Source organism: Echinops telfairi, unplaced genomic scaffold, assembly GCF_000313985.2.
Source record: "Echinops telfairi isolate 266 unplaced genomic scaffold, ASM31398v2 ScPeMD7_3;HRSCAF=10, whole genome shotgun sequence".
Classification (NCBI taxonomy): domain Eukaryota; kingdom Metazoa; phylum Chordata; class Mammalia; order Afrosoricida; family Tenrecidae; genus Echinops; species Echinops telfairi.
In genome coordinates this window covers 4,813,076-4,840,838 of record NW_022103899.1, presented here as the reverse complement: position 1 = coordinate 4,840,838, position 27,763 = coordinate 4,813,076, and the positions used below count along the sequence as shown (strand labels likewise).

The following is a 27,763-nucleotide window of genomic DNA, read 5'->3' as shown; positions in this document are numbered from 1 at the left end:
AAAAAAAAAAAAAAAAAAGAAAACAGCCTGTACAATGGAACAGAATTGAGAACCCAGAAATAAATACACCCATCTTCGGAGAGCTGATCTTTTACAAAGTACTGACAGTCATTAAATGGGGATGATGCTATCTACTTAACAAATGATGCTAACAAAATGGGATATCTATTTGCAGAAAAATGAGACAGGATCTATGTTTCACATGATAACAAAAAACAAACTCAAGTTGGATGAAAGACCTAAATGTAAAAGTTAAACTGTAAGTACCATAAAAGAAAAATTAGGGACAAACCTAGCCATCCTAATATGCAGCATAAATATTCCATCAAACATAACTAAAAGCCTGAAAAGAGTAGAAGACAAATCAGATCCTTCAGACCCCCAAATTAGACATTTATTCCTATCAAAAGATTTCAGTACAATAATAATAATATACTCAGTACAATAATAATATGCTATTGATCAAGGGTTCATGAAGATGGGTGGGGGTTGGGGGGAGGAGCTTATACCAAGGGCTAAGATGTTTTGGAAATGATGATGGCAACATATGTACAAGTATGCTTGATGCAGTTGATGTATGGAATGTTACAAGAGCTTCAAGAGCCCCCAATAAAATGATTTTTTTAATTGAATTAAATTTTTTAAAAAGATTTTATTACTGTAAGAAAAAGAGAACCTGGAAAATAAAAATAAACTGGAACAAAATTGGCAATAACATATTGGACAAGTTATTAACTTCTAAATTTATAAGAAATTGCAGCATCACAACAACAACAAAAAACAAATAATTCAATCAAAATGGGCGGAGGGCATGAACAGACACTTGACAAAAGGAGACAGGCAAGTGGCCAACAAAAACATAAGGAAATACTTATGATCATTAGCCATTAGAGAGATGTATATCAAAATAAGAATGAGATATAATTTCACACCAGAATTAATAGCAAGTTAAAAAAAAATAGAAAGTCCCAAATGCTGGTGAGGGTACAGAGAGACTGGAATTTTCTTTTTCTTTTTTTTTTTTTTTTAACATTTTATTAGGGGCTCATACAACTGTTATCCCAATCCATACACACATCAATTGTGTAAAGCGCATTTGTACATCGTTTCTCAAAACATTTTCTCTCCATTTAAACCCCCGACATTAGGTCCTCATTTTTCCCCTCCCTCCCCGCTCCCCCCTCCCGCATGAGCCCTTGATAGTTTATAAATGGGTATTTTGTCATATCTTGCCCTGTCTGACGTCTCCCTTCATCCACTTTTCGGTTGTCTGTCCCCCAGGGAGGAGGTCACACACAGTTCCATGTAATCAGTTCCCTCTTTCCTACCCATTCTCCCTTTACCCTCCCTGTTTTGCCACTCACACCACTGGCCCTATAGGGCTCATCCGTCCTGGATTCCCTGTATTTTCAGTTCCTATCTGTACCAGTGTACCTCCTCTGGTCTAGCCAGACTTGCAAGATCGAATTCGAGTCATGGTAGTGGGAGCGGGGAGGAAACCTTTAGGAACTAGAGGAAAGTTGTATTTCTCATCATTGTTACATCGCACCCTGCCTGGCTCATCTCCTCCCCGAGACCCCTCTGCAAGGGGATCTCCAGTGGCCTACTAATGGGCTTTGGATCTCCACTCCGCACTCCCCCCATCATTCACGAGACTGGAATTTTCACTCATCACTGTTGGAATTGTCAAATGGTTCTACCACTATGGAAAACAGTACGGCTCCTCTTCACCCAGTGATACAACTTTCTGCCAAACAGTAGACAGATCCGTTCGTGGAACAGTCACATTCGTGAGGTGTGCACACCTTACAAGAATCAACCATTCGGGATCAAGGAGGCAGCTTTTACTTGAGGACAAAGTTCAGAAAGGTTCGGAAAAAAGGAGGAATGGAGACAGGAAAGAGAAGGAGGAGGCAAGATGGGTGATGTTATGAATGAGATGAAACAGAATGTGTATGCATCCTAAACTGATGATGTGCTCTCTAAACCTTCAACGATTCTCAATAAAATGTTAGCAATGGAAATACCATGTGATCCAGAAATCCTGCTCCTAAGTGTCTCTCCTGGAGATGTGGCATGAATCTACACACTGGATGGTGACACTGAGACATAAGGATGCCCTGGTTCGTGGCAGCACTACTATCAGTAGTCAAAGAAACAAGGGAAACCACCTCGATGGCCAGTACCAGAGTGGATGGCAAGGGCTGACACACGGACACAGTGGACTACCTTACATGATTAGGAGTGATGATGCCTCTGAGAAATCCGTCAGACACGGAGTACACCTGGGAGGCCTGGTGATGAGTGAAGTCACAAAAAGACACATACTGTAGATCATGGAAGGTTTTCATGCCCCAAACGTATTTTTTGTAGTTACCAAGAGTGCAAGGGAAGGGAAGCTACATCACTCCTAGACCGTGCAGTGTTTCCCACGGTGGGCGATACCACCCCCTGGGGCACATTACAACAATCGGGGAGCTGCGAATGCACATACCTTTGTGATTGGGAAACTGATTTGCTGTATAAACCTTTACCCACTCACAAAAAAAAGTTTTAAAAAATCAAGTGTATAATACCTCATAGGAAGGGGGAAAGTATCAGGAGAAAACGCTGCTCATATACCCATGTGTGTGTAATAGTCCACACTATCAACACAAGCTCCTCGATGCAAAGAATCCAGCATCAATCTGCACAAAGGTCACACCGATTCCTACCCTCCAAAAAACACCAAATTCACTGCCGTGGTAGATTCTGACTCCTAACAAACTCTACAGGACGGGACAGAACTGCCCCTGTTGGCTATGCAAATTAGTACACTTCCCAAAAAAGTTCCTTTGTAACCTGTCTTCCATCGTTTCTTTTGGTTTCTCAGAGCTTGTTCTAGACCTGCCTTTTTCAGCCTCCTTTTACCTGTTATTTGTGTTTGCTTCCATTTCTCTGTTGAAGAGATGTACTTGAATGTTAATGCTCACTTGACTTTTCCTACCTGATTTAAATTGCGCCATTTTTCTGCCCTGGTTCAAATCTAAGATCGTTTTGTTGCTTCTTTGTAAGGTTATCTCCCAAATTGTCCAGTGTACATAAACAAAACCTCCTCACTCAGAGCAGATAGCTCTAATGATTTATCAACCAGATCTAGATGGTGTGGTACACCCTCCTTCAAATTCCTTCCTTCCCATCTCAAACTGTCTCTTTATAGTACATTGTCTCATTCAGTCTTTTAGCTTTTCAATCAAGAACACCAGTTAAAAGACATCACTGGTCCCCTGACCTCAGCATAAGCATTGCAGTACAGCAGACTGCAAAATGTGAAAGTATCACAGTCTAGTGGCAAGAATGCAACTACTGATCAAATGATGGCTTTTCGACTTGTTCAGTTCATTTTGATTAGTGTGATTCTAGGTAAGGGATTTATTCTTCGGCTGTTCCTTACAGTTTTCCCTCTCCTACAACGAAAGAGCATATTCGCCAGAGATACTCATCTATCATTTTCTTTTCTTTTCCCAACAAATGTGCCCTGAAGTGTGGTTTCTCATTAACTTTATAAATATCTTCCCTTTCCTCGGCCTGGTAACTTGGCTTCTCTTTCTATCACTTAACCACTACAAAGTCCCCCAATAGTCTCAACTTTTCTTTATTCCATCGTTGAGGACTGCCGAACTCCTGAATTTGTAATTTTCTTGCTTATGTTGTTTTTAATACAGTCTATCTCACGTAAGCATTCTACCCAAATTCCAGAGCATCTCCCTCGTGCCAGCGCTGTGCCAACTGCTGAAGACAAGTCATGGGTCCTGTCTTCATATTGCATGCAAGCCTAGTGGCAAAGCCAGACAGGAATCAAATAGTCTCACATACCAATGGAAAACTGTGACTGTCATAAGAATTGTGAATGGGACAAACATTTTGTTGTAAGAATATGAAATAGGAAGATTTGATTCTACATCAAGAGTGAGGCTGAGTAAATTTGACCAGTTGTTTCTTTCAAGTATTGCAGTCAGTTTATGTTTAGCATCGAAAATCCAAACCTGTTGCTGTTGAGTCAGTTCAGACTCATAGTGACGCTATAGGATTCTATAGGACTCAGTAACCCTATAGGATAGATTCTAACTGCTCTATAAGGTGGCGGAGTGGCTCTGTATTGGGCTGGTCGTTTCAAGTTTCAGTGTTCACAACCACCTAGCTGCTCATGCCCAGCTAGCTGCTCGAGGGGAGAAAGAGGAGACATGCTACTCCTGTAGGCAGTTCCGGTCTTGGAAACCCCAGGGCCGTGCCCCTGTAGGGCCTCTAAGTGAGAACTGACTGGATGGCAGTGAGTGGCAGGGTTTCTAAGGCTGGCAATCACGGTGGACACAGACTGCCACATCTTCTCTAGCAGAGTGGCTGATGGGCATGACCTGCCCACCTCTCAGTTAGCAGCCAAACACAGAGCTACTATGCCACTTTGAAATTTGTTGCCGTATGATTTATAATTCATATACAGTGTACATTCGCTACAGGAATACTCTGAATTTTACTATGCAAAACTTGCTTATACCACTTTTCTTTTTTTTTCAGAACTGTTAGAGCGATCTCTAGCCCTTCTAAACAAAAGTCAACAGCTCACGGAGTTCATAGATAAATTCAAATGCGATGGTCCTAATGTGAATCCTGAGTTGATCCAGGGAGCTCATAGCAGTTGCATGAAGATCGACAGCCTTCTTGAGCTTCTTCAAGACAGGAGAAGGCAACTAGACAAGTACCTGAAGCAACAGAGGCAGGAATTGGAGCAGGTTATGCAGATTTGTCAGTGGGACCAGCAGGAAAATCAGGTAAGCCATGGAGCTATTGGTGAAGTCCCTGCCTCAACAAATGATGCTCGGTCATTTTGCGGATTAGCTATTCTCTGGAGCGGCTGCTCAAGCAGTTGTGGTCAAATCGCTGGTCTGGTTCCAAACCTTTGGTCCAGAATACCATGTCGTTTGTCCAAGTGAGTAATAGCCAAACAAGATTTATCCCTTCTGATTATTTATTGATTTTACAAATGGGAGGACAGCAGTGGGTAGTTTTGAAAGGAATTGTATTCTATTGTTAGACACTCTTTTCTCACTTCATTTCAGGTCACTACTTATTAGACCCATTTCTTTGAAATTCTGAAATGTTCATTGCAGTTTCCTTGAAAGTGGGACAGAAATGAGGATGCCGAATTTTACTAGAGTGCTGTTAGCCTCAGTTAAAAGTTCAAAACTAACATAGTGCTCTTTGAATAGTACTCTGGTAAGAAGAAATATTGCCTTGACCCATGTGACTAGATGCCCAGTGATTAGAGGGATTATTTTTGTGGGGGGAGGAGAGGGGTGTGTGGATTTGATACATTTGCAGGCTTGCTGCAGCTCAGTATCCAGCCTACAGACACAATTCTGCTCAATTGTCAATAAGCTTGCCGTACATTTCTTTGATCCAATCATTTGTATGTAACCATAAGCAGAACTCTCTTTTTAAGTCCTCAATTCAAATAGGTGGAATATTTATTGCGATATTTCACATTGTCACAACCCCACACTCAGATAAGGTGGTTGGGATTTTAAGGAAGTGAGTGATGTAAGAGAGGTTTTCTGGTCTAAATGGACTAGAAACAGATCTTTATCTGTGCTTTTATGTTACCGCTCTGAGCCAGGAAGAAATAGGAAGCCAAGATCAACAGGTTCTTATTTAAAGATGGAAGAGTAAGAATTATCATCAGTCTTTTGATGATCCCTTATAATGCAAGGTTTCTCAAGCTTTGCACTACTGACATTTAAAACAAAAAATCCAAGTTCATTGACATGCAGTGGATTCTAACGCCACATTCATCTGGCCCTTGTAGAATGGTGAGCAGAAGGGCTGTTCCTTCCCCACTGGTGACTATAGCACCCTCCCCAGTTGTAACAACAAAACCATCTCCAGGCATTGCCAAATTTCCTTTGAGGAGCAAAATAACCCCACAGTAGTTCAGAACTACTGTTCTAGTGTGATGAAAGCAGCAGTCCTCTTAAAATGTAAAAAATTCAGGGAGGTATTTTCTGTATGTTCGACTTTTCCCCCCATCTTATATTTTATTATACTTGTAATATGACTTATTAGTACATATAATTTATAGCATACAATATTCCATAAGAACAGCAACTAAAAAGATGAACTTGCCGATACTACTTAGGTCCAACCAACACCTCATGGAATTAGTTATTTTATTTTCTAAGTGATTTTTGAAATTGCGAATTAGGTAGGGGGATTTACATTGCAGACCACCAACTCTGCATTCAACAATTAAAATCACTCATCAACTACCATCACCCAGTGTTCGATGCTAGGCACCCCCCCATCACCACCACTTTCTCTTTTCCCTCTTATGGAACTCTAGCTTCCTTCTCCTCCAAGTCAACACCTGCCAACATTCTAGTTCCTTTGCTCTATCTTCCCATGTTTCTGGATGAACTGCATGATATGATCCTTGAACAATATGGAACCTGGAGAAAGAAATGCAGCAGATATGCTTCATTGGAGGGTAAAGAACTACTCATCATCGTGGAAACATGACCAACAAAATTGAGTTTTGGTCAGCTCTGTCCTTACTGTAAGGGAACATAGAGCCTTCAGACTTGGGATTAATAAAATGCTGGTTTTGGCCATCATTTTAATCACTTCAGAAAAAGGAAAATCATGTGGTGAATTAGAGCCAAGATTACTGAGGAACAGTCATGTGGCTATCTGAACATCTGATGCATGCTCTCTCTTAGGCGATTTGAAGATGCACTTAGTGCTTCTTGGCTTTTAAGTGCTAATGGCCTAACATTTTTTAATAGGTTCTTTCTTTTATTCTTTCATTTTTCTGATTATTTTTTAAGTCATTTTACTGGGGGCTCATTCAATGCTTATCACAATCCATACACCCATCCAGTGTGTCAAGCACATTTGTACATTTGTTGCCATCATCATCCTCAAAACATTTGCTTTCTACTTGAGCCCTTGGTAGCAGCTCCTCATTTTTTCCCTTCCCTCCCCACTCCCTCGTGGACCCTTGATAATTTATAAATTATTATTATTTTGTCATGTCTTACACTGTCCGACATCTCTCTTCATCCACTTTTCTGTTGTCCATCCCCCAGAGAGGAGGTTATATGTAGATCCTTGTAATCAGTTCCCCCTTTCGACCCCACCTTCCCTCCACCCTCCCAGTATCGCCACTCTCACTGCTGGTCCTGAGGGGTTTATCTGTCCTGGATTCCCTGTGTTTCCAGTTCCTAGCTGTTGGCTAACATTCTTGACAACAGGTCAGCTAATTTTCCCTCAGAAAAGAATAGAAGTGACCAGAATGCTGGCAACTTAAATAAGAGTTACAGCATTAGCAAGAAAAAAGAAAGAACGAAAAGTAGATGAAAACCACATACTAAAAAAACCAAGAATGTCTTGTTGGGAGGAGATAGCCTGACAGACGTAAACATACCACATTAGCTTTAAAAAAAAAATCATTGTTTTCCAGACGCAAAACTGTGCACTTGCTTTTCCTCGAACGACGAGCGGCTGGCCTTTCTCTTCAACAACAGCAGCATTTTCTTTTGTAGATAATCTGCTTCATTAATGAAAATCAGAAGCAGCTTGGAGTATTTCGTGCATAATTAATTATCTTGGCAAGAAGATTTATGAATGTAATTGTTCTCAATTGCGCCAATCAAGCATAAGTGAGACAAACAAATAAATTAAAACTAAGTTATTCATGGTTTCTTTGTACAAGACAGTGTCAAGGACGCCGTAGAGAATTAAATAAGACAAGAGGACAGACGATTTCTTATGACTAGCCAAATCACACAAAGGTTGCAGATCTCTAGGGGGAAGACTGGTGAGCAACCATCAAACTGTATTCTCTTTTATTCATTTATTCTTTTAATGTTCTCTCTCATATGATGCCATTGTCTACACAGGGTTTCAAATGATTGAATGGCCTAAATAAGTTAGCAGATACAGATGAAGAGCCTGGTGACTAGAACACATAAGGGTTTAAACACCAGCAGGCATAACCCCGGATTATCTTGATGATACTAGCACCCGTTAGTTCAGTCCAGTAACATACATGAATATCCAACATCTTATTTAAAAGTCCTCACAGAATTCCATGTCTGTGATGGGCTGCCTCTAGTTCACAGTAACGCACGCCAGCATCAATGCAGTTTCTTACGGTGATTGCTGCATGTTTTTGTAAGCTCTGGGAACCTTTGCTTATTAGAATGCAACCCCCATGGCTTTTAAGATCACTGCACATAGAAAGAAGTAAGGCAGCCCAGGGACTGTGGGAACAGACAGCACGCCTTTCAATGCCAGCTTCTCCATTTCCTACGTCTGTGACAATTTACAAGGCATCGGTGTCTCAGTTTTGTATAAACAAGGAAGATAGGAGTCTCTATATGTTGTTGTAAAAACAAAGTCGATTGTGTATGTAAACATGCATAGGGAACAACGTGGCAGGTGGTGGTGGTAGATGCTGTCCTTGTGACCCAATGTACAACACAGGGAACACTGTCCCATCCTGCACCTGGCAGAGGTAGGTGCTCAGAAACTGCCCAGATGCTCACCGCTTCGTTACAGACCTGGGTGGTCCCTTTCTGAGCTGCACTGGTTAATCCCACTGATTGGCCGGCTGACACCTCAGTTCTCTGAATCCCTGGGTCTCCGAAGCTTTCTAAAAGGTCGCTATGATGGAAGGGGAGACAAATGCTATTTTCTAACTGGGTATTCAGCCTACTTTACTCAAAAGTTATTTGAAGGAGAAAGTAAAAATAAAAACCATCTCCCTCACTTTCTCCACTCTATTTCTTTAGCATATGTACACTTACTCCTGTTCACGACAAACAAACAAACAAAACCAGCAAATCCAACAACCCGTTTCTGAGGCGGAGTCAATTCTGACTCGCAGTGACCCTACAGGAAAGACGAGAACTGCCCCATGGGGTTTCCAGGGCAGTAATCGCCACAGAGGCAGCTGGGCAAACCGTTCTCTCCTGGAGCAACTGGTGAGTTTGAACTGCTGACCTTTGGGTTAGCAGCTGAGCATCATAACCATGGCACCAACAGGCTTCTCAGAGTTGATTACCTTGCCATTAAATCTAGGTAGTGTGCCACTGTTCAGCTGAACTAAGGCTTAAGAACATTTTAATTAGGCACTCCTATTTATATTTACGTTTCCAAATGCGTTAAGGGGATTAGGCACACACAGCATGACTAAGTTACATTCTCACAAGTACTAGGGCTGTCGCCAAAGCTACCTGACGTGTGTGCTCTCTGGACAAGGCTACGTAAGTTCTCCCTGTGCCAACTGCATCCACTCCCTGGTCTCATGCCCGCCCAGTGCATGACAACGCTGCAGTTGCTGTGGACCTGGGCGCAGTGGGTTGGGGTTTGAGCAGCCAAGCCCCCAGGGCTGCCCGGGCAGCTCCTCCCATCCCACTTAAATTTTTTCCTTCCTTGTCTCCTGTGCTGATGTTCTCTTTCTTTCCATGCCCCCTCCACCCTCACAGGCGTCTTACTCTCCACCTTCTTTCCTCCCCATCGTCTCCAATTAAATTTTTCTATAGGGGCGCATTTCCCTAAGAAAGTTAAATTAACACCATATTTTGAAAAGATTAAAATAGCCTACAAAATTTAGCAGTTATATACCTTGTTTATACATCCCCAATCCCCTCCCCCCCATAACAATCCTTAGCAAAGGCCAAAACCTCAATATGAAACTCATTAGTATCATGCCCTAGAATCAGAATGATAAGGTAGAAATATCAAATTTTGGCCTAATTCTTAATAACTGGAATCAATCTCTCTCTCTCTCTCTTCTTTCTGTCTCTCTCCTCTCTTCTCTCTCTCTCTCTCTCTCTCTCTCTCTCTCTCTCTCTCTCTCTCGCTCTCTGTCACACACACACCCAGAAAAAAAAGACTCCATTCATTTGGGCAGGACCCTAAGTGATACTGAGGAAGCCACGCCTCAGCTATCCGTGGCAGGCAGGTACAGTACAAGATTCGAGGTCGGTGCTGTGCCTTTCTTGAGAATTCCACTGCTGCATGCATTCTGTCTAATGAGTCCGAGGTCAGGCTAGAGATAAAATTGAGATCCAGAGACATCCAGCGTATAGATTTTACCCTGTTAGACAAAACAACTTCCACTACTAAATAGATGGAAGTAAAGCTTTTGCCTTCAAACGTGTAAGAGTTAGGGGCAATGCTAATAAGAGAAGGAAAGATGTTTACTGTAGTTTTTCTCTTTTTTGGTGCCCCATGGGTAGAGGGCTCAACAATTTATGTATCTCTTTCCATGAAAGTGCCTGCTAAAAGGGAAAAGGTTTACACAACAAAGACAACCAAAATCATACTGTAGTTTTTCTTGAGACAGAAATACATGGAGGGACATTAGATGTCAACCCAAGCCATAATCATTAATCACACGCTATCATAATTCCAGAGGAGAGATTGATTATCTGGGAAGCTATTAGCAAAGTAGTGAACTTTGCCACAGATACTGCACTGTAGCTTTCCTACAGAGCATCAGCAGAGGACTGGGATTTGCTGGTTTTTTAGGAGATACTTGTTGGCTTGGATTATTCAGCGAGGGCTCCCAAATTTCGGGGGGGAAATGTGAACAGAACCCTGTCCTCTTAGAATCTCCAGAAATAAGTGAAATAATAACTAAGTCCAAAATATAGCCGGCTGATCATGAGATTAGTCCAAGAATGCGTCTAAAAGTAGAAACCCAATCTACATGTTTGTGAGTCCTCCTTTCCTACCCTGCTCTCAAGGTCGTGACCTTGGCTTTCATATTGCTTCCTCAGACATTCATTATGACCTAATGGAGCACACGGGGATTTGAAGTCTGATTATTGTCTAACTAACTGCATTTGACTGGACTGTCCATTACAAAATAAGACAACTGGTTTTCTTATTTAGCATAAGAAAAAAAACCTGTAGTGATTATTATAATACTTTAAAATATGCCATCAACATAGGCATCAGAACTATCACCTGTGGCCATCAACTATAATTGAAAACGGCTGGGTATACTGTGTATTTTTGGCAATTGGAAGAAAGACTACCAAATACCCTTAGTTTAAAAGAAGATTGCTAACTGATGCCTTTCTTCCCTTTTATCCGTTTTTCTGCCTCTACTAGTAGTTGGTTATTCAACAAAAACTGTTCTGCACACAGAAAAGAAAATGGAAGCAATTTGGGGAGATTTTCATCTTCCCTTAAGCATTTCTGTTCAGGTGGTTTGAATTGCTTATTGCAAGCTGGTCTCTCCCAGCATAGTTTTAAACAAAGCTCAGTTAGATCTAATCTCAAGAGTGTACAACAAACTGCACACAAACAGATGGAGGTAAGGGGTGAAGAATCACGGGACATGGCAATCTGATTCCCCTCTTTGGGATGAATCTCCTTCTTGCCCCCTGGTGATTTCGCCTTGACCACCAGAGAGGATTTTCAATTGGACTGTGTTCAGAACACATACCGTGTAAGACCTCTCATTCCATCCTTGCTGTGACCTCTGCCCACTCCCAGTCTCTCTCTGCCAGCACACCTTTGGAAGGGCCTGGTCCACACATTTATTATTATCCTGTCTGTTGCAGTCTGTCCTGGCATTTCTGCCCTCACCAGGAGACTTTCCTCTTCCTCCTTTACCTCATCTGTCTGGTCTCAGCTTCTTTGTTTGTTGAAGAGGCAAGTATCCCCCTCATAGAAAGGTTGTAAACCTTGCATTAGGTAATGATTTTAATTTGCCTGGAATAGTACGTGACACCCCTGTGGGAAGGTCTGGTTCACTTCTCTTACTTAAGCAGGTGGTTGAGGTGGGCACGACATACCCAACAACCAAAACTGGGCCTTCACTCTACCTTGCCCAAGGCTAATGGCATCAATGGTGCTCCCTTCCAAATACCCTGCTCTCGGCTACATGCCTACATCAGCCTTATTCTATCGCATCTTCGAGGTCTTTCTGCTGACTGTGTCTCTTCTGCTTAATTCTCTTCTAACCAAATAGAGAAGTAAAAGGTGAGATATTATGGGGGAAGTACTCTCGTTGCTTCTGTTTTTATTAATGTTATGATGCCAATCCCCTTCATGCAACCAATAAACTTCTTCGAAACAGTTACTCGTTCTTCTCTAGACCTCCACCCCAACTATTGCAAACCTGAATCCTAACCATTGAGGTGGTTCTAACCCTATACCACAGAGTAGAATTGCTCCTTAAAGTTTCTGGAATTGTTCATCTTCACAGGGTCAGACAGCTTCATCTTTCTCCTGACTGAAGTGGCGGATGGATTTGAACACTTGACCTTGCAAATAGCAGCCCAAAGCATAATCCACTTCACCACCAGGGCTCCTCCCCTTCCCTGTTCACTCAGTGGTCCATAAATTCTTATCAGTTGATATCTAACATTTTCCTGGCTCCACTATTGTTAAATTGGCCATCACTAACACTCAGTTGCAGGTCTACATTTGACAAAGTGACCTTGGGTTGCAGTCTTCTACAATAAAATATGTGAATTATATATGTAATTTAAAACTTCATAGTAGGCACATTAAAAAGCCCCATAAAAATGTAAAAGTAGAAAGCAAATGTTTTGAGAATGATGAGGGCAATCAATGTACAAATGTGCTTGACACAATGGATATATGTATGGATTGTGATAAGAGTTGTATGAGCCCCCAATGAAATTATCTTTTTAAAAAATGTAAAAGTAATTGTATACTTTATTTTTCCCAACATATGCAAACTACTATTTTAATATATAAGCAAGACAAGATTCTTAATGCAATATTTTCATTTTTAATATGAAATCAATATATTTTATGCTTACAAAAATTTTAACCTAGGCTAGGCATATTTCAAGTACTCTTTAGCCAAATGTGGGGGAAGGATGAGGCTTTCTACTCCTGTAAAGAGCACAGTCCCAGAAACCCACGGAGGCAGGGCTGGCCTGTCCTATCAGGTTGCTGCAAAGTGGAATGGATGTGACGGCAGAGAGCTGTGAGACGGCTAAACACAAGGTGCCCTGGCAGGGCTGGCAGAGCGGTGTTAGACCGCTAACCGGGAGGTCAGCTGTTCACTGTCCAACCCACCAGGTGTTCTAAGGAAGAAAGATGAGGCTACTTGCTCCCATGAAAATTTACCAAAGTCTCTGAAACCTATATAAGGTCACTGAGAGTCAGAATCAGTTTGATGGCACCGGGCTTGGATTGGGGGCTTGGGTATAAACACATGTGGTTAATATCTATCATATTGAGCAATACAGATACGCATCATTTGTAAAAGTTTTCCCTCTTTAACTTCCAATGCTGTCCTCGGTTTTCACTGACCATCCTTGTTTTTTCCTTCTTTGCTTGCTTATCTTTTTCACCATCTTCTTTTAATCTTGAGTCAATGCATCTGACTCCCCCGATCCACCACTACCACACACAACAGATCTGTCCCCGCTTCTCTGCCTTAGTTCTCTCTTAAATATTCCCTACCGAGAAAGTCATTTCATGTGAAAACAAAATTCAACCCACGACAATGTCTGAAAAGCAATTTAAAAACTGCCTAGGGTGACCCTAACCACATCCCTCCAGTGAAACTGAGTGGTAGGAAGTGGGTCGAGAGGAAACTCGATCTCGCCTCCTCTTACTCCATCATCGCCCGGAACTGATTTCCAGCAGATCCTCAGAATGCTTTGTGTTTTTCCTTCCTTCTCATGTCCTCCCACATTTGACTCTTGTTTCCATCCTTTTGATTGAAACGACCGTGTTCTACAGAAATGCCATGATGCACCATTTACTGTGTCTACCACTTAGACTATGGAAAACAGCTGATATCATTTAAAAACTTATAAAAAGTACACTTGGAATATCCATGCAGCTGTCTGCAGAGCTGCTTGCTGGCCAAAATGACTGATGTACAGCCTGGCAGAGTATTACGGCTGATAGGCTCTCAGTTATTTAGGGCATCTTACTTTAGCATCAGAGGGACTGAGAACCCATTCTGTGTGCATCTCACAGCGCCCACCGTATATCTGATCTTGGAGACTACCCTTATGTGTGTGCCTCACGATGAGATGTAACACCCTCACCATGATCTGCTTACTCCTGAGTTTTATGCCAACTTGTTTTTGTATTTCTTTCCAGGGTGTATCTGGTAATAAAAGTATCCAGCTCTAGAGCAGTAGTGTGCTCTAACAGGCATGTGTGTGACTAGGATATAATGGTTATCACCACAGAATATGGATGTATATTCCCTTACAGGAATAGCGTCCATTGGAGAATGAAATCGTATTTGCCAAATCTAGGTGATGAGGTCAGTAGATACCTTAAAAACCCAAACAATTCACCCTTCCCAGCTTTCATCACTGCTGGCATGTGTGAGATGACAAGTCTTTGACTCATGAAATTTAATAGGATTAGCTAAGGGTTCAGGCTTCTCACCTGTTTTTAGGGATTAGTGAACACCTGTTTGTGCCCATTTTTGTTCACTCATGCTCTATATTAACTATTGAAAGTATTCTTGAGATTTCTGGGATCCTCCTACTTTAGCTAAGAAGGAATAAAACTCACTTCCATTAGGTAACAAAATAATAATTATGAAAGTTGATATATGCCTTATCTACTTTGATGAAATCCTTAAGTAATTCTGCTACTTGGGCTTTTCTGTGAGCTCACTGCATCTTTTTGTTTTGTTTTATAAGACATAACTATATTATCAGATACATTTTCTTTGTCTTGATAATAAAAATATCCTCTGTGGGTTTTATTCAATGCATATTATATAATCTACTTCTGGTTGAGATATCAGGGACATATGCTGCCTTCAAAGAAATATAAATACGTAAACATGCTACAATAGATGAGAGACTGGCTTGATATATGTTTATGAGTAATTCACATGGAAACCAACTAAACCTACTGCTATCAAGTCACTTCTGGTTCACAGGGTAGAACTGCTCCTGAGGGTTTCTGAGAATGTAAACCTTTGTTGGTGCAGCCAGACTCGTCTTTATCCAGTGGAGTGGCTGGTGGGTTTGAACCACTGGCATTGCAGTTAGCAGCCCAATGTGTAATGCATTGTGCCTTCAAGGATCCTTGTAGTATCCCCAGAGTGCCAAACAGTCTGAAGGAAAGGAGGAGGTCCCCTGCACGTGAAACCTGCCCCACGATCTTCATTAGGCTTTTCATTGCTGTGACGATGGGCTGAAATACTGCTTCACAAAGACTTCCAATTAGCAGAAAGCTGGGGAAACCTCTTGTTCCATATTTTACTTTTGATTCCATGCTGGTCCATGTTCAAAGTTGGTGCAGACCTTTTTACCTTGTTCCTGTCTGTATGATACCAACCCCGGGATGGCCACAGGACCTCCTCTTCTGAGTGATTCCCTGACTCTGACTTCTATGTAGGGCCATTGTGCATGCGTGTGTTTGTGTGTGGCGTACGTTTATTGTGTGGAACCACAAGCATACTGTAGCTTTCTCCTTAGCCTCTTGCTTCCCTCATTTGTCAGCTTTTTTATAAGATTTTAGAGAATTCCAAGGCTGTGTCAGACAAGACAGTTTGTGCTGCAGAAAACCATAGTGTCAGGCTTGTCAATCCCCACCATTTTTCATGGACTGCCAGGTTCCATCTTCCAGCTTTAATGTCATTTCCTGCTAATGACAGGGCTGTGGGGCTCTAGGTAACCCACGCATGGTGGTAGGGCTCAAAGGAAAGAGCATGAGCCTGGGAATCTTGTAGATTTTAAGACAAATCTTTTCTTTATCCTTTACTATGTGGCCCTGGCAAAGCCGTGTTAACCTCTCCCAGTGAGTTGTTGAAATATAGATGCTTGACTATATGAATTTCCCGAGGAGCCCTGTGGGCATTAAGCCGCTAACTGTAAGGTGAGCAATGCGAACCAACAGGTGCTCCACAGGAGAAAGACGAGGCTGACTGCTCCTGCCAAGATTTACAGCCTCACAAACCCAAGATGGGCAGTTCTATTCGGTCCTATAGGATCTTCATGCATTGGAATTGATTTGATAGCAGTGAGTTTTTAATTTTTTATTGGCATATAATTCACATCATGCAATTCAGTAGTTCAGTCATATTAACAAGTTATCAATCATCACCACAATCAGTTTTAGAATGTTTTCTTCTTTCTTGTGGTTACTGTTGTTAGCCCTTACTTCCCCACAACCTCTCCTGCCATGTCCCTAGTAATTATTAATCCAGTTACTATCTCTGTAGATTTACCTATCCTGGATTTCATATACAGACAAAAACATACAAAGCAAAAATTAAGTGAGTTAGTTTCCTAACAAAATCCCCAATATGGGGTGTTTTGAAAGAGAGATTTAGTCTCTCACAGTTCTAGAGGCCACGTGTCTGGATTCAGGGTGTTGGCCAAACTGTGCTCTTGCTGGAGACTCTAGGGAAGAGCCTTCGCTCCTTCTTCAGGCTTCCAGTAGCCCCAGATGTGCCCTATCTTGTGGTACCCTAACTCCAATTTCCGTCCTCGTCTTCGCTTGGCTGTCTTCTCGTGTCTCTGACTATGTGTCTCTTCTGTTCTTTTTATGAGGACACTCATCATGTTGGATTAGGACCCTCCCTACCCTTATATGACCTTCTGTCGCATGTTTCCCTAAGGGCTCAGTCACAGGTACCAGGGATTAAGGCTTGAACTTTTTGTGGGGGCTGGGAGGGAGGAGAAGAAGGGAAAGTGAAAACAATATTCAACCCATGACAATGTCTGAAAAGCCATGAACAAACTGCCTAGTTTGTGGTAGGTTCTTAAGAAACAGTAGCTATGATGTGCCCGGAGGATAATGTTGTTTCAGGGATCCAAAGTCACACTTCAGGACTCCTTTCTTCAACCGGGGTAAAGAATCTTTATTCAAAGGGCCATGTCATCTCTCCAAGTCACACTGGGCAATCGTTAAAAGTGCACAGTTCTTTGCTGTTTGTTGTTTTAACATTGTGTCTAATACATATTGTAAATCAATGTGAGTTCCACCCTGTGCCATTTATGATGTCAATGGAATTTTAATGACTTTTCCATTTATTTTCTGAACACAGATTTCCAGAACCTGCAGCAAACTAAATATTTTTACACCCTGTTTTTATAGCATAAGATGAAATTCTACATATGCTGTTTAATACCATCCTAAGAATCTATGTAACTACATTCAGATTCATATTGTTACCCAGCAAAGACTTGTGCTCTAAAATAGTGCATGAATTATTGTTCTTCTTGTTAGGAGATTTTTAACTTATGTTCTTCATGTTATGTGCTCAACTGACAAATAGTTTTCATACTTCCCTGAGATTATCATTTTTTCCTTAAGTACATAGAGGTTTACATGAAGAAAAATTAAAACCTGATCATATGCTAATTTAGTATATGGTATGAGTGTATACAAGAGTAACTAAAAAGTATGGCATCTAGGTTTCTAGCTCATGTACCAGTTTATTGCAAACAAAGTATATTTAAATGCATGTCTGCCATCAGTGGACCGTAATAAACAAGTCCCCTTGGTAATGCACATAGTTTCCTTAGGAGGCCTTCAAGAAAATGACACATTTTGTGCTCAGGGCTAATATAAAATTTTTAATGTAACTCAAATAGATATCTTTGCAAATCATTGAAGCTTTGCAAGAAATTTACAGACATACTGTTGCATATGAAACAGATTTTAAATGGATCACGCATTTTAAGGAAGGTTGGGAAGACGTCAGAGATGAGGCATGAGAGGGAAGACCACCATCCTCGGTGAATGAAGACACTGCGACTGAAGTCCAAGAAGCTGATTGGAGGAAACCCTAGAACTACCATTGCTATGATACCCACGCAAGTTGGAACCTCACATGGTTTGGCACATTCAATGTTAAACACACATCTAGGCCTCATCAAGCTTTGGGGTCAATGGGCGCCACACGCATGGAGCAAAGATCAGCTGAGCTCAAAGAGCTCAGTCTTGTATTTACCAATAGCATTCAGAAAGCAAGGCCCAATCAAATGACTGGCTTCTGAGGAGATGTGCTGGCCCAGTTAAATTAAAAACAGAGAGGCCATGTTAGGAGGTTATGGTAACTATGCTTTGGGATGCCAAAGGGACAATCTTGGTAGACTTTCTCAAAGGATGCAAAACCATCCAAGACTGTAAGGTGACCAGATTTTAACATTGGTAAAGCGGGACAAAAGTGGGACACCATTGATAAAACTCATATCCTGGCAAAATAGCCACATGGCAGCCGAAAACCATATACCCTAGCTTGTTGTGCATTCTTTCCAATAATTGGGACTTTTTAAAAATGCCGCAGGACACGGGAAAAATTGTTAAAAATCCGGACTGTCCCGCCAAAAGAGGGACATCTGGTCACCTTATCCAAGAGGCTTATTAAGAGAATTATTCAATGTTATTCAGTTGCACCAATTCAATTATTTTTGTCTTATTCTCATCAAACTATGATGGATTATTCTCCAATTCAAATCAATTTATGTAAAAAATCTTAAATAAAAATTAATATCATAGATTTTTTAAAAGAAACAAAATCAAGAACTTCATTGGTGAAAAAAAGGCCAGAAGAGTTGTGAATGGCAAATTTCCCATCATGACAAACCACCTGCTCATCAGTCAAGAGTAGTAAGGGTTATCCTCGAAGAGTTGGGGGCCTTACCCATACAACTTAATGCCCTCATCATGCCCCTTGGGTTTCCTTTTGACCCTGAAACACAGAGAACATTGAAAAGGAATGTGACTTGTGCATGCCCAAACTGCCATTTGGATGTGATGTAAATCAGGAGTACAGATTTCGTCAGGGAAGGGCTCGAGAGATGGAAACACCACCTTGGAAAACGGAAGCTCTATTGAGAGACAAGAGTGGCACCTTTTGATATTTTTGTTTAATAAAGTTATAGCATTACTTTTGGACTCATCTTGTATAATTTGTATATATTTTTTAATCCCTTGCAGGAATGTAAGTAGCTTACATTTTGAAAGGTTGAGGAGCGATTTCTGAGTTTTCACTCACCTTTTGGCTCATTTGAAATGTTATCTTGCTCTGTCGATTCTTACCCAGGTGACTTGTTGGTTTCAGAAGACAATCAAAGACTTGAAAGAACATCATCTGGGTTCATCACTGTCGGACAATGAGGAGCTAATTCATAAGCATGAGGAATTGATGATCAAAGCAAAGGTAAGAGGCGCATTTCAATTCATTAAAAAGCCCTCCAGTTACAGGAATTCCCTCACATGTTCTTTTATGGGTAATTTAGAGGACAACCGAAATCCATCCACGATTTGCATGGAAAAGTTTCTGATAGTTTTAGTTAATACCACCACCATGGAATCAAATCCGGTTCATAGTGAACCTGCAGGACAGGGTGGAGCTGACCCTGTGGGTTTCTGAGTCTTTAAATATTGTACACGAAAGGGCGGTTTTCTCTTGGAGTTCCCTGCTAGCCTTTCATGCTTGCCATGCCACCTGGTCCCAGCAAGGTCCTCGGCTAGGGGAGCCTTCGCCTGCCACTTGATCAGGTGCTAGCTAGGGCATGGCGGCCACTAGGCACCCTGGCTTCCAGCCCCAACCTCCCCCAGGGATAGTGGATGATTACATTGCCCATGTCCTCTGTCCCACAGAATTACAATCTGGGGAAACCACAGGGGCAACCCTATGCGACAGGGTCGCTATGAGTTTGCATCGACTCTCTGATGATGATATGACAAATTGCCGCACATGTAGTGACCTGAAACAATACAAATTTCTTATCTTCATTGCAGGCTAGACTGGAGCATGAGCACAGGTACAGAAAAGAGATAAGAGCTCACGACACATGGAATCCAGGAACAGGAATGGGAGTAGTGATACCAGGAGTGTAGGCAGAAGGTGGGGAGAGGAGGGGAGGAAGGGGGGTACCCATTGCAATGATGGACATAGCACCACCCCCACCCCAGGGGGACAAACAACAGAAACCATGGGGGAAGGGAGACAGCTGTAGTGTAAGATATGAAAATAATAATAATTTATCAAGGGGTGGGGGAGGGAGGGAAAAAAGAGGAGCTGATTCCAAGGGCTCAATAGAAAGTAAATGTTTAGAAAATAGTGATGGCAACCTACGTACAAACATGCTTAATTCAATTGATGTATGAATTGTTTTAAGAGCTGTATGAGCCCCCAATAAAATGATCTTTTAAATAAAAAATGTTCTTATCTGACTGTTCTGGAGGTCTGGGGATCAGAAACTCCCACCAGTCTCCCTGTCTGGTCCCAGGCCACCCTCACAGTCCTTGTTGTGTGGGAGCCCACCGTTTTAGCCACTGGTCAATCCATCTCGTTGAGTGCCTTCCTCTTTCTTGCTGACCCTCTATCAAGCATGAGGTCCTTTCCCATGATATGTCCAAAGGACATGAAATGACATCTTGCCATCCTTGCTGGTAAGGAGCACCCTAGCTGTATTTCCTTTGAGGCAGATTTGGTTTTATAATCTGATAGTCCCCAAAACTCTCAATATTGGTCACCAGTCCTGTATTTCAAACACACCGATTCTTCCCTTCGTCCTCATCCATCTTCTTCCAGCTTTGACATGCAAATGAGGTGGGGAAAGACCATGGCTGGGTCAGGCACAATGGAGTCCTCAAAGTGACATCTTTTCTCTTGAACACCTTAAGCAGCGGGTCTTGTGCAGCAGGTTAGCCTAAGGCAATGTGTAGTTTGATTTCCTGAAGGCTGCGTCCACGAGTGCTGATGGCAGGTCAAATAAAATAAATCCTGGAAACCTCAGTCTTTTCTCCTTTCAGCATGAGATTGTCTATTGGCTCTAGGAGGGCGTAGTCTAAACCGTCATTTACAATGCACATTTGAACCTCTAATGTGCATAAACAGAGAAACCTAAAGCTGTTCTTTCCTTTATTATATACAAGTTTCAGACAGAACAGGAGTAAGGAAGAACATTCTTAATAGTGCTAGGGGGCTTCAGATTCTGAGCATCAGTTTTCTAAAAGCTATGGTCAATAGTGAACGTCCAAAATCCATTTGCAGAGTTCGTGCTCAGATTGAGCCTCCATTGAATTCCCTCGGGCCATTGACCAGGGATGTATAAAGTCTTGCCTGCAGACGGAGTGTGTGGAAAAATGCATTGCTAAAGATGTAGTTAGGTTAAAATTTAACGTGCTATCATTTGTTTTCCCTTTTGGTCCATTTTAATTTATTCTACTTTTATGTGCAGTTTTTCCTCTTGGATTGAAATTACGCTGTACTTTCGTTTGCCGTTGTTCTTTTCTTTTCTTTCGTTCTTTTTTGGTAGGGATTCCTATTTTCTTTCTTCTCTGAAGCCCTCTTTCTGATGTGAGCTTTTTCCTTCCAGTGAGCTGGCCCCCATCTTAATACCATTTTGAGAAATATTCAAAGTACTTAATAACTATTTAGATTCAATCAACCAAATGGAGATGAAACTAAAACAGAATTTGTTGGGAAAATATTTTTAAAGGTTTGCCATCAATTTGGGAGACGATTCAATGGCAAGGTAAGTGGTAATTGAGGAAGAAGGGCACTTTTATCATATGAGTTGAGAGAGACGCCATGATGTAAATGCAGAAGAGGAGGTAGGACTCTGTTTTGTGATTCAGGACCACTTCTAGAAGGGATGGGGTTTAATAGGGTAGTTGGGATGTGCTTGCATGGTTAAGCGAGGATGGGCATCCCCAAATAAGGCTAAGCAGAAATAATACCAATGTGTCTGTGAGAAAGAGCTAAAGCCCCAGTAATGTTTATCATGGTCAAGAAGACTATGGGGAATGGTATTCAGAAGCAATAAACTTACTGTCACTCCATAGGAAGGAATTGATAACAGTGGGTAACCATTGCACCCACTGTGGGAAACTACACCTCACAAATTGGGAAGTGCAAAAGATTCCCAAGTTGGAGGAGATAGGCCTAGGGGACCTCAATGCTTTTTTTTTAAAATTTTTGTTGTTGTTACTTTAAAAAAAATCATTTTATTAGGGGCTCATACAACCCTTATCACATTACATATATACATCAATTATGTAAAGCACATTTGTACATTCATTGCCCTCATCATTCTCAAAACACTTGCTTTCCACTTAAGCCCCTGACATCAGCTCATTTTTCCCCTCCCTCCCTGCTCCCACTCCCTCATGAACCTTTGATAATTTATAAATTATTAGTTTGTTATATTTTGCACTGTCTGACATCTCCCTTCACCCACTTTTCTGTTGTCCGTCCCCCCAGGGAGGAGGTTATATGTAGATCCTTGTAATCTGTTTCCCCTTTCCACCCCACCTTCCTTCCACCTTCCCGGTATCACCACTGATCCTCAAGGGATCATCTGCCCTGGATTTCCTGTGTTTCCAGTTCCTATCTGTACCAGTGCACACCCTCAGGTCTAGCCAGATTTGTAAGATAGAATTGGGATCATGATGGGGGAGGTGGGGAAGCACTTAGGAACTAGAGGAAAGTTGTGTTTCATCGTTGCTACACTGCACCCTGACTGGCTCTTCTCCTCCCTGAGCCCCTTCCATAAGGGGTTGTCCAATTGCCTACAGATGGGCTTTGGGTCTCCACTCCCCACTCCCCCTCATTCATAATGACATGATTTTTTGTTCTGATGATGCCTGATACCTGATCGCTTCGACACCTCATGATTGCACAGGCTGGTGTGATTTTGCCATGTGGGCTTTGTTTCTAGTGTTCAAATCCTTTAAGGGAGGCATGGTCTATAATTACAATATGAGCTCCACTTGCTAGATGCAAAGCAGCATCACTATAAAAAACTTCTTTTCCGAGCTAGCTAAAGGAATAGAGTTGGGGCTAGGAGAAAGAGCAACTTTCTAGAACGTACAGCCCATAGCTCGCTCATCCTAGTACTTCCGAGGCCTGCACAGTGCCTGGTCCCAAAGCCTGCTGGCTCCAAGTCTGTGTGTTAAATCTTCTTAACGGTGCAGAAAAGGGGAATATTCTATAGTTTCTCTGGAGACGTTAGGCAACCAGTCTCTTTTTATCGGTCTTATCTGTCTGTCTATTGTCTATCATCTTTAAGGATCCCTGGTGGCACTGTGGGTTAGGCATTGGGCTGCTAACCAACAAGTCAGCAGTTCAAACCCACCAGCCGCTCCTCAGAAGAAAGATGAGACTGTCGCTCCTGTAAAGATTTACAGCCTCAGAAACTAACATAGTACTTCTATTATGTCCTATCGGGTTCTGCGCGTCAAGATTGACGCAATGACTGTAGAGTTTTTTGTTTGTTTGTTTTTTTAACTTAAAAAAAAAATTTAGCCCTGAGAGTAGACTTAAACAAACTAATTTCTCATCATCTGTGGATTGGCCTCTTTCTTAGTTGGTTTTGTCAGTTTCCTCTTCATTCTCTATCCTCCCCTCATGTTCGCATTCTCACAGGCGTGGCTGAATGGTTCAGTGTGTGTCTTTAGGATACAGTCTCCTCGCTAAAATAGAGAGTTAGGGGTTTTAAATTTGCGTAACTTGTATTAAGCCATAGATTGCATAGTGTGCCTTCTCACAAGCCTGTTTGCATTTTTTTACAGATTTTTTTGTGCTCTCCATTATGGTAATTTCTAGATACAATATAAGGTTTGAAAGTTATGTAGATACTGATCTTCTACATCTATGCTTCATAACTTTCCACTGTCTTTCATTTCTTCGTCATCCCATCCTGATATTGAAATTCTAGTTCATTGATTATTGCTCTTCCTGAACTCCTGCTATTCAACTCTCCTGCTGAGTTCTTCATTTAACTATTACATTTCTCATGCCCAATCCTTCACCTTGACTATTTTTCATAACTGCTCATTCTTACGCCATCTGTCTAATATCCTTCCTTTTATCTTAAAGTGTACTTTTTCATATATTAATTGTTGGTATGCCACATGCATATTAATTCTGCTTTCTCTCTTGTAGGCAGTTCCTTGTATTACATATGTTCATCAATTGCTCTGTTTCCTTCTATGAATTAATCTTCCTTGAGATTACCAGGAATCTTGACTAATAATTTATAGAAGATGTAAATGCTGGTATTCAAGTGAGTTGAGGGTTACCCTGGAGCACAGAGAACTGATTTTGTTACAATTGGGGCACAGTGCTTCCTTGTTTGCTCCTCTATCCCAGACATCCACACAGAGGGAATAATTTGGAGGAGTTTCCATGGATTGTACCCTGGACACTGCTTTGTTCCAAGACATCTTTCCCTTGGTTCTTTACCCAGCTCACATACATGCGAAAGAGTTGGAAAGGGCACAGTAAAAACAGTCTGATGTCTTGCCTTTCTTACATTATATTTCCACCTGGTCACTTAGTGCTACCATAGTGCTGTTTCTCCTCTCTAGTTGGGACTTGACTATGGCTACTATTTTTTTTACCCTGAAAAGACAAAGATAAGTCATGATCAGGCAAATGGGGAGAGAAAACAGCACACCTAGAAAATTCTTAATTGGCCTCTCTCTTGTCTATGGCATCCAACTTTATCTTATTCTCAATAGTTGTGTACCTCAACACTGTGACTCTACCACCTTTTGACTCTCCAAGCAAGGTTCTATGATCTATGGAACTTGCTCTTGTTTTGATGGCTTACAAAGGCAGCACTGGCTACATCATTTCAGGGAGGCTCTGATGTAGGGAGGCGCTCGTTAAAAAAAGAGAAAAAATACAGTGACAGCAGAGCATTCAGCCACGCGTGTTGTTAGGTGTCTGGCTTGCTTCTGACTCTGGTAACCCTCTGTAAAGTGGAAGAAACACTGCCTCTCTCTGTGACAGCCTCCTCCGTATTCCTGTGCCTGAACTTACTATTGGAACCTTCATCTTGTGGAGGGTCTTCTCTTGTCCACTGGCCTTCTACTGAACCAAGTATGATGGCCTTTCCTGGGACCGACCCTCCCGATCACATACGCAAAGTAGATGAGATGAAGTCTTGCTATCTTTGCTTCTAAGGAGCATCTGGCTGTACTGTACCTCTTCGAGGGCAGTTTCATCTTCATTAACCTCTTCCTACCTGCATTAGCAGGTTTTCTATTTTAAAGAGAGGGAGAGCAAGAGTAGAGAAGAAGGCACGTGAGAATGTTCATAGTTATATATTTAAAATCTTTACTCTCTACATTACCCAGAATAGAATGTATTCTGGGAACAATACAATACCTAAAAGTTGACTATAAGGCTGTTATTAATGGGTCATATCTATGTAGGAGAAAATTAGATATGGATCTCTCCTGTGCTACTCAGTATATAACCTTGGAAATATTTGACTTTCTTGAGCCTCATGGTAAGGAGCTGTCATGGCACAAGGCTATGCCCTGGGCTGCTACCCACATGGCCAGTGGTTCAAATATACTTCTTTGGAGAAAGAGGAAGCAGTCTGCTTCCATAAGGATTTACAGCCAAAACCTACAAATGTAAATCATTTGAAAGTTTGTCTTATGGAAGGGAAAGAAACATTGTAAAAACCACTACTAAAGTCCTAGTGTTTTTGTGTGTAACATATAATTTAATTTAATTTTGTGGGGGTTTTTTGTCCCCCAAACAATCTTATTCCTTCTTGGAGAAGGAATCCAATTTTACATGTCCTTAAACAGGAAATAGCATTACATATTGAACTCTTGTTTGGGTGTGGGTCTGATGAGAGGAAGGGAATGTTTCCTTCAAGGAGCGTCTACACAGAATCCTCAAATTGGGGATTCGTTCATGGAGCACATGTAAATAATCTGGTAACACTGAGAAAGCAGGTGTTCCTGTTCCCCACAGCTAAATGGAACAGCAGGGAACTGGTCTCCATGGCTTGCTAACCTGCTTAGTAAATTCCTTTTAAATGAACTTTAAAATGCCTGTGCTTTTATACTGAAATGCATTCAAAATAAAAAACACGGCAACTTGCATATCTGTTAAGACACTTGGTTACTTTTTCAGAAGGTACTGAAATAATTGAACTGCAGAATTTTTAAATAGAACATGAAGTTAGTTTATTGTGCCAAGCTGGCCGATAAACACATGTGGGGTTAATTGAAAGGTGGAGGGATAAATGGCTCAGTGTGCTTTGCCTTTCTAGTTCTCGGGTCTCTTGCTTTCTGTTGGTCTGTCCAGGGTGCAGTTGCCTTAGCCAGTTCCCTGATTTAGCTGGCAAGGCTCACTTCCTGCAAGACATCCCTGGGGAGAAGCCACATGGACCTACCCTGGTGCAGCCCTAGGTGCTGGAGCAGCCATGTGGAGACCCCTGCCAGCACTGAGATGCTTACACATCTCACATGCTTACACAGTGTGGCCCGCGGCCTCGTCCTCGTCCCGTGGCCCATAGTGGCGACCAGGTGTCATAGTTTCTCCCCAGAGACAACCTCGCAGATCCACCATGTGTGGGGGACTGAGCGACAAGTATGTGGCTGCCATGGTGCTGAGTGCAGCTGGAGATGCGCTAGGGTACTGTAATGGAAAGTGGGAGTTCCTCCGGGATGGGGAGAAGATTCACCAGCAGTTGGCCAAGCGCGGTGGCTTGGATGCCATCGATGTGGAGAGGTGGAGAGTCAGCGATGACACAGTGATGCACCTGGCCACAGCGGAAGCCCTCATAGAAACTGGGAGAGCCGGGGACGTGGCGAGACTGTATTCTCTCCTTGCTAAGCATTACCAAGACTGCATGGAAGACATGAATGGCCGAGCACCTGGTGGTGCCTCGATGCAGAATGCCATGAAGCTAGAGCCACACAAGCCCAATGACTGGAGGATTCCCTTCAACAACCACGAGGGGGGCTGTGGCGCTGCCATGCGTGCCATGTGCATCGGTCTCAGGTTCCCTCACCACAGCCAGCTGGATACTCTGATCCAAGTGAGCATCGAGAGCGGGCGGATGACCCACCATCACCCCACAGGCTACCTGGGCGCCCTGGTGTCTGCTCTTTTTACAGCCTATGCTGTGAATGGCAGAGCACCCCAGCAATGGGGAAAAGGTCTGATGGAAGTGCTGCCAGAAGCTAAAAAGTACATTGTCCAATCAGGATACTTTGTGGAGGAGAATCTTCAAAACTGGTCCTACTTCCAAAACCAATGGGAAAAGTATCTAAAACTTAGAGGGATTTTGGATGGCCAAGCAGCTCCTACTTTCCCCAAAGATTTCCATGTGAAAGAGAGAGACCAGTTCTATACCTCCATGAGCTACTCTGGCTGGGGTGGAAGCAGTGGCCACGATGCCCCGATGATTGCCTATGATGCCATCCTGGCCGCAGGAGACTCCTGGAAGGAGCTTGCCCACCGGGCCTTTTTCCATGGAGGAGACAGCGACTCCACGGCTGCCATTGCTGGTTGCTGGTGGGGAGTCATGCATGGTTTTAAAGGAGTGAGCCCTTCCAACTATGAGAAACTAGAGTACAGAAACCGGCTGGAAGAAGCAGCCAGGGCTTTATACTCTCTTGGTTCAAATGAAGATGCTGTCCCTGCCCTCTAGGGACATAGGTGTTCATTACTGGTGTGTTTTTGTTTTTTTTTCCCTTTTGTGTAGAAACGGTTGTCCCTTATCTGTTTCTTTTCATATTTTTCAAAAGTAAGCATTCAAGGTCCTTGGATTCAAGGAATTTTAAGACCACAAGTCCCTTGGACACTTTAAATTCAATATTTACAATCTCTCCCTATTCTCCCCAAATCCAGCCCACTCCTTTTTTTTTTTTTTTTAATATTTTTCAAAAGTAAGCATTCAAGGTCCTTGGATTCAAGGAATTTTAAGACCACCAGTCCCTTGGATACTTTAAATTCAATATTTACAATCTC

General features: G+C 42.1%; 2 protein-coding genes across 7 annotated transcripts in view; both read left to right on the top strand.

The window, feature by feature from the left end:
- CCDC141 (coiled-coil domain containing 141) overlaps positions 1-27,763 on the top strand; it is a 252,786-nt gene that overhangs the window by 80,608 nt on the left and 144,415 nt on the right. For all 6 annotated transcript variants that reach the window (XM_045295115.1, XM_045295113.1, XM_045295114.1 and 3 more), the window contains exons 5-6: positions 4,555-4,808; positions 19,070-19,186. In XM_045295115.1, the coding sequence (XP_045151050.1) occupies positions 4,555-4,808; positions 19,070-19,186 (371 nt within the window). The remainder of the gene's footprint in view (positions 1-4,554; positions 4,809-19,069; positions 19,187-27,763) is intronic.
- Positions 26,290-27,659, top strand: ADPRH (ADP-ribosylarginine hydrolase). Its single transcript, XM_004701463.4, has one exon. The coding sequence runs from the start codon at positions 26,355-26,357 to the stop codon at positions 27,441-27,443; it is 1,089 nt and encodes a 362-aa protein (XP_004701520.1). The 5' UTR covers positions 26,290-26,354; the 3' UTR covers positions 27,444-27,659.

Excerpts from the sequence above, each read along its gene's own strand:
- ADPRH (XM_004701463.4), top strand. The coding sequence starts at position 26,355 with ATGTGTGGGGGACTGAGCGACAAGTATGTGGCTGCCATGGTGCTGAGT.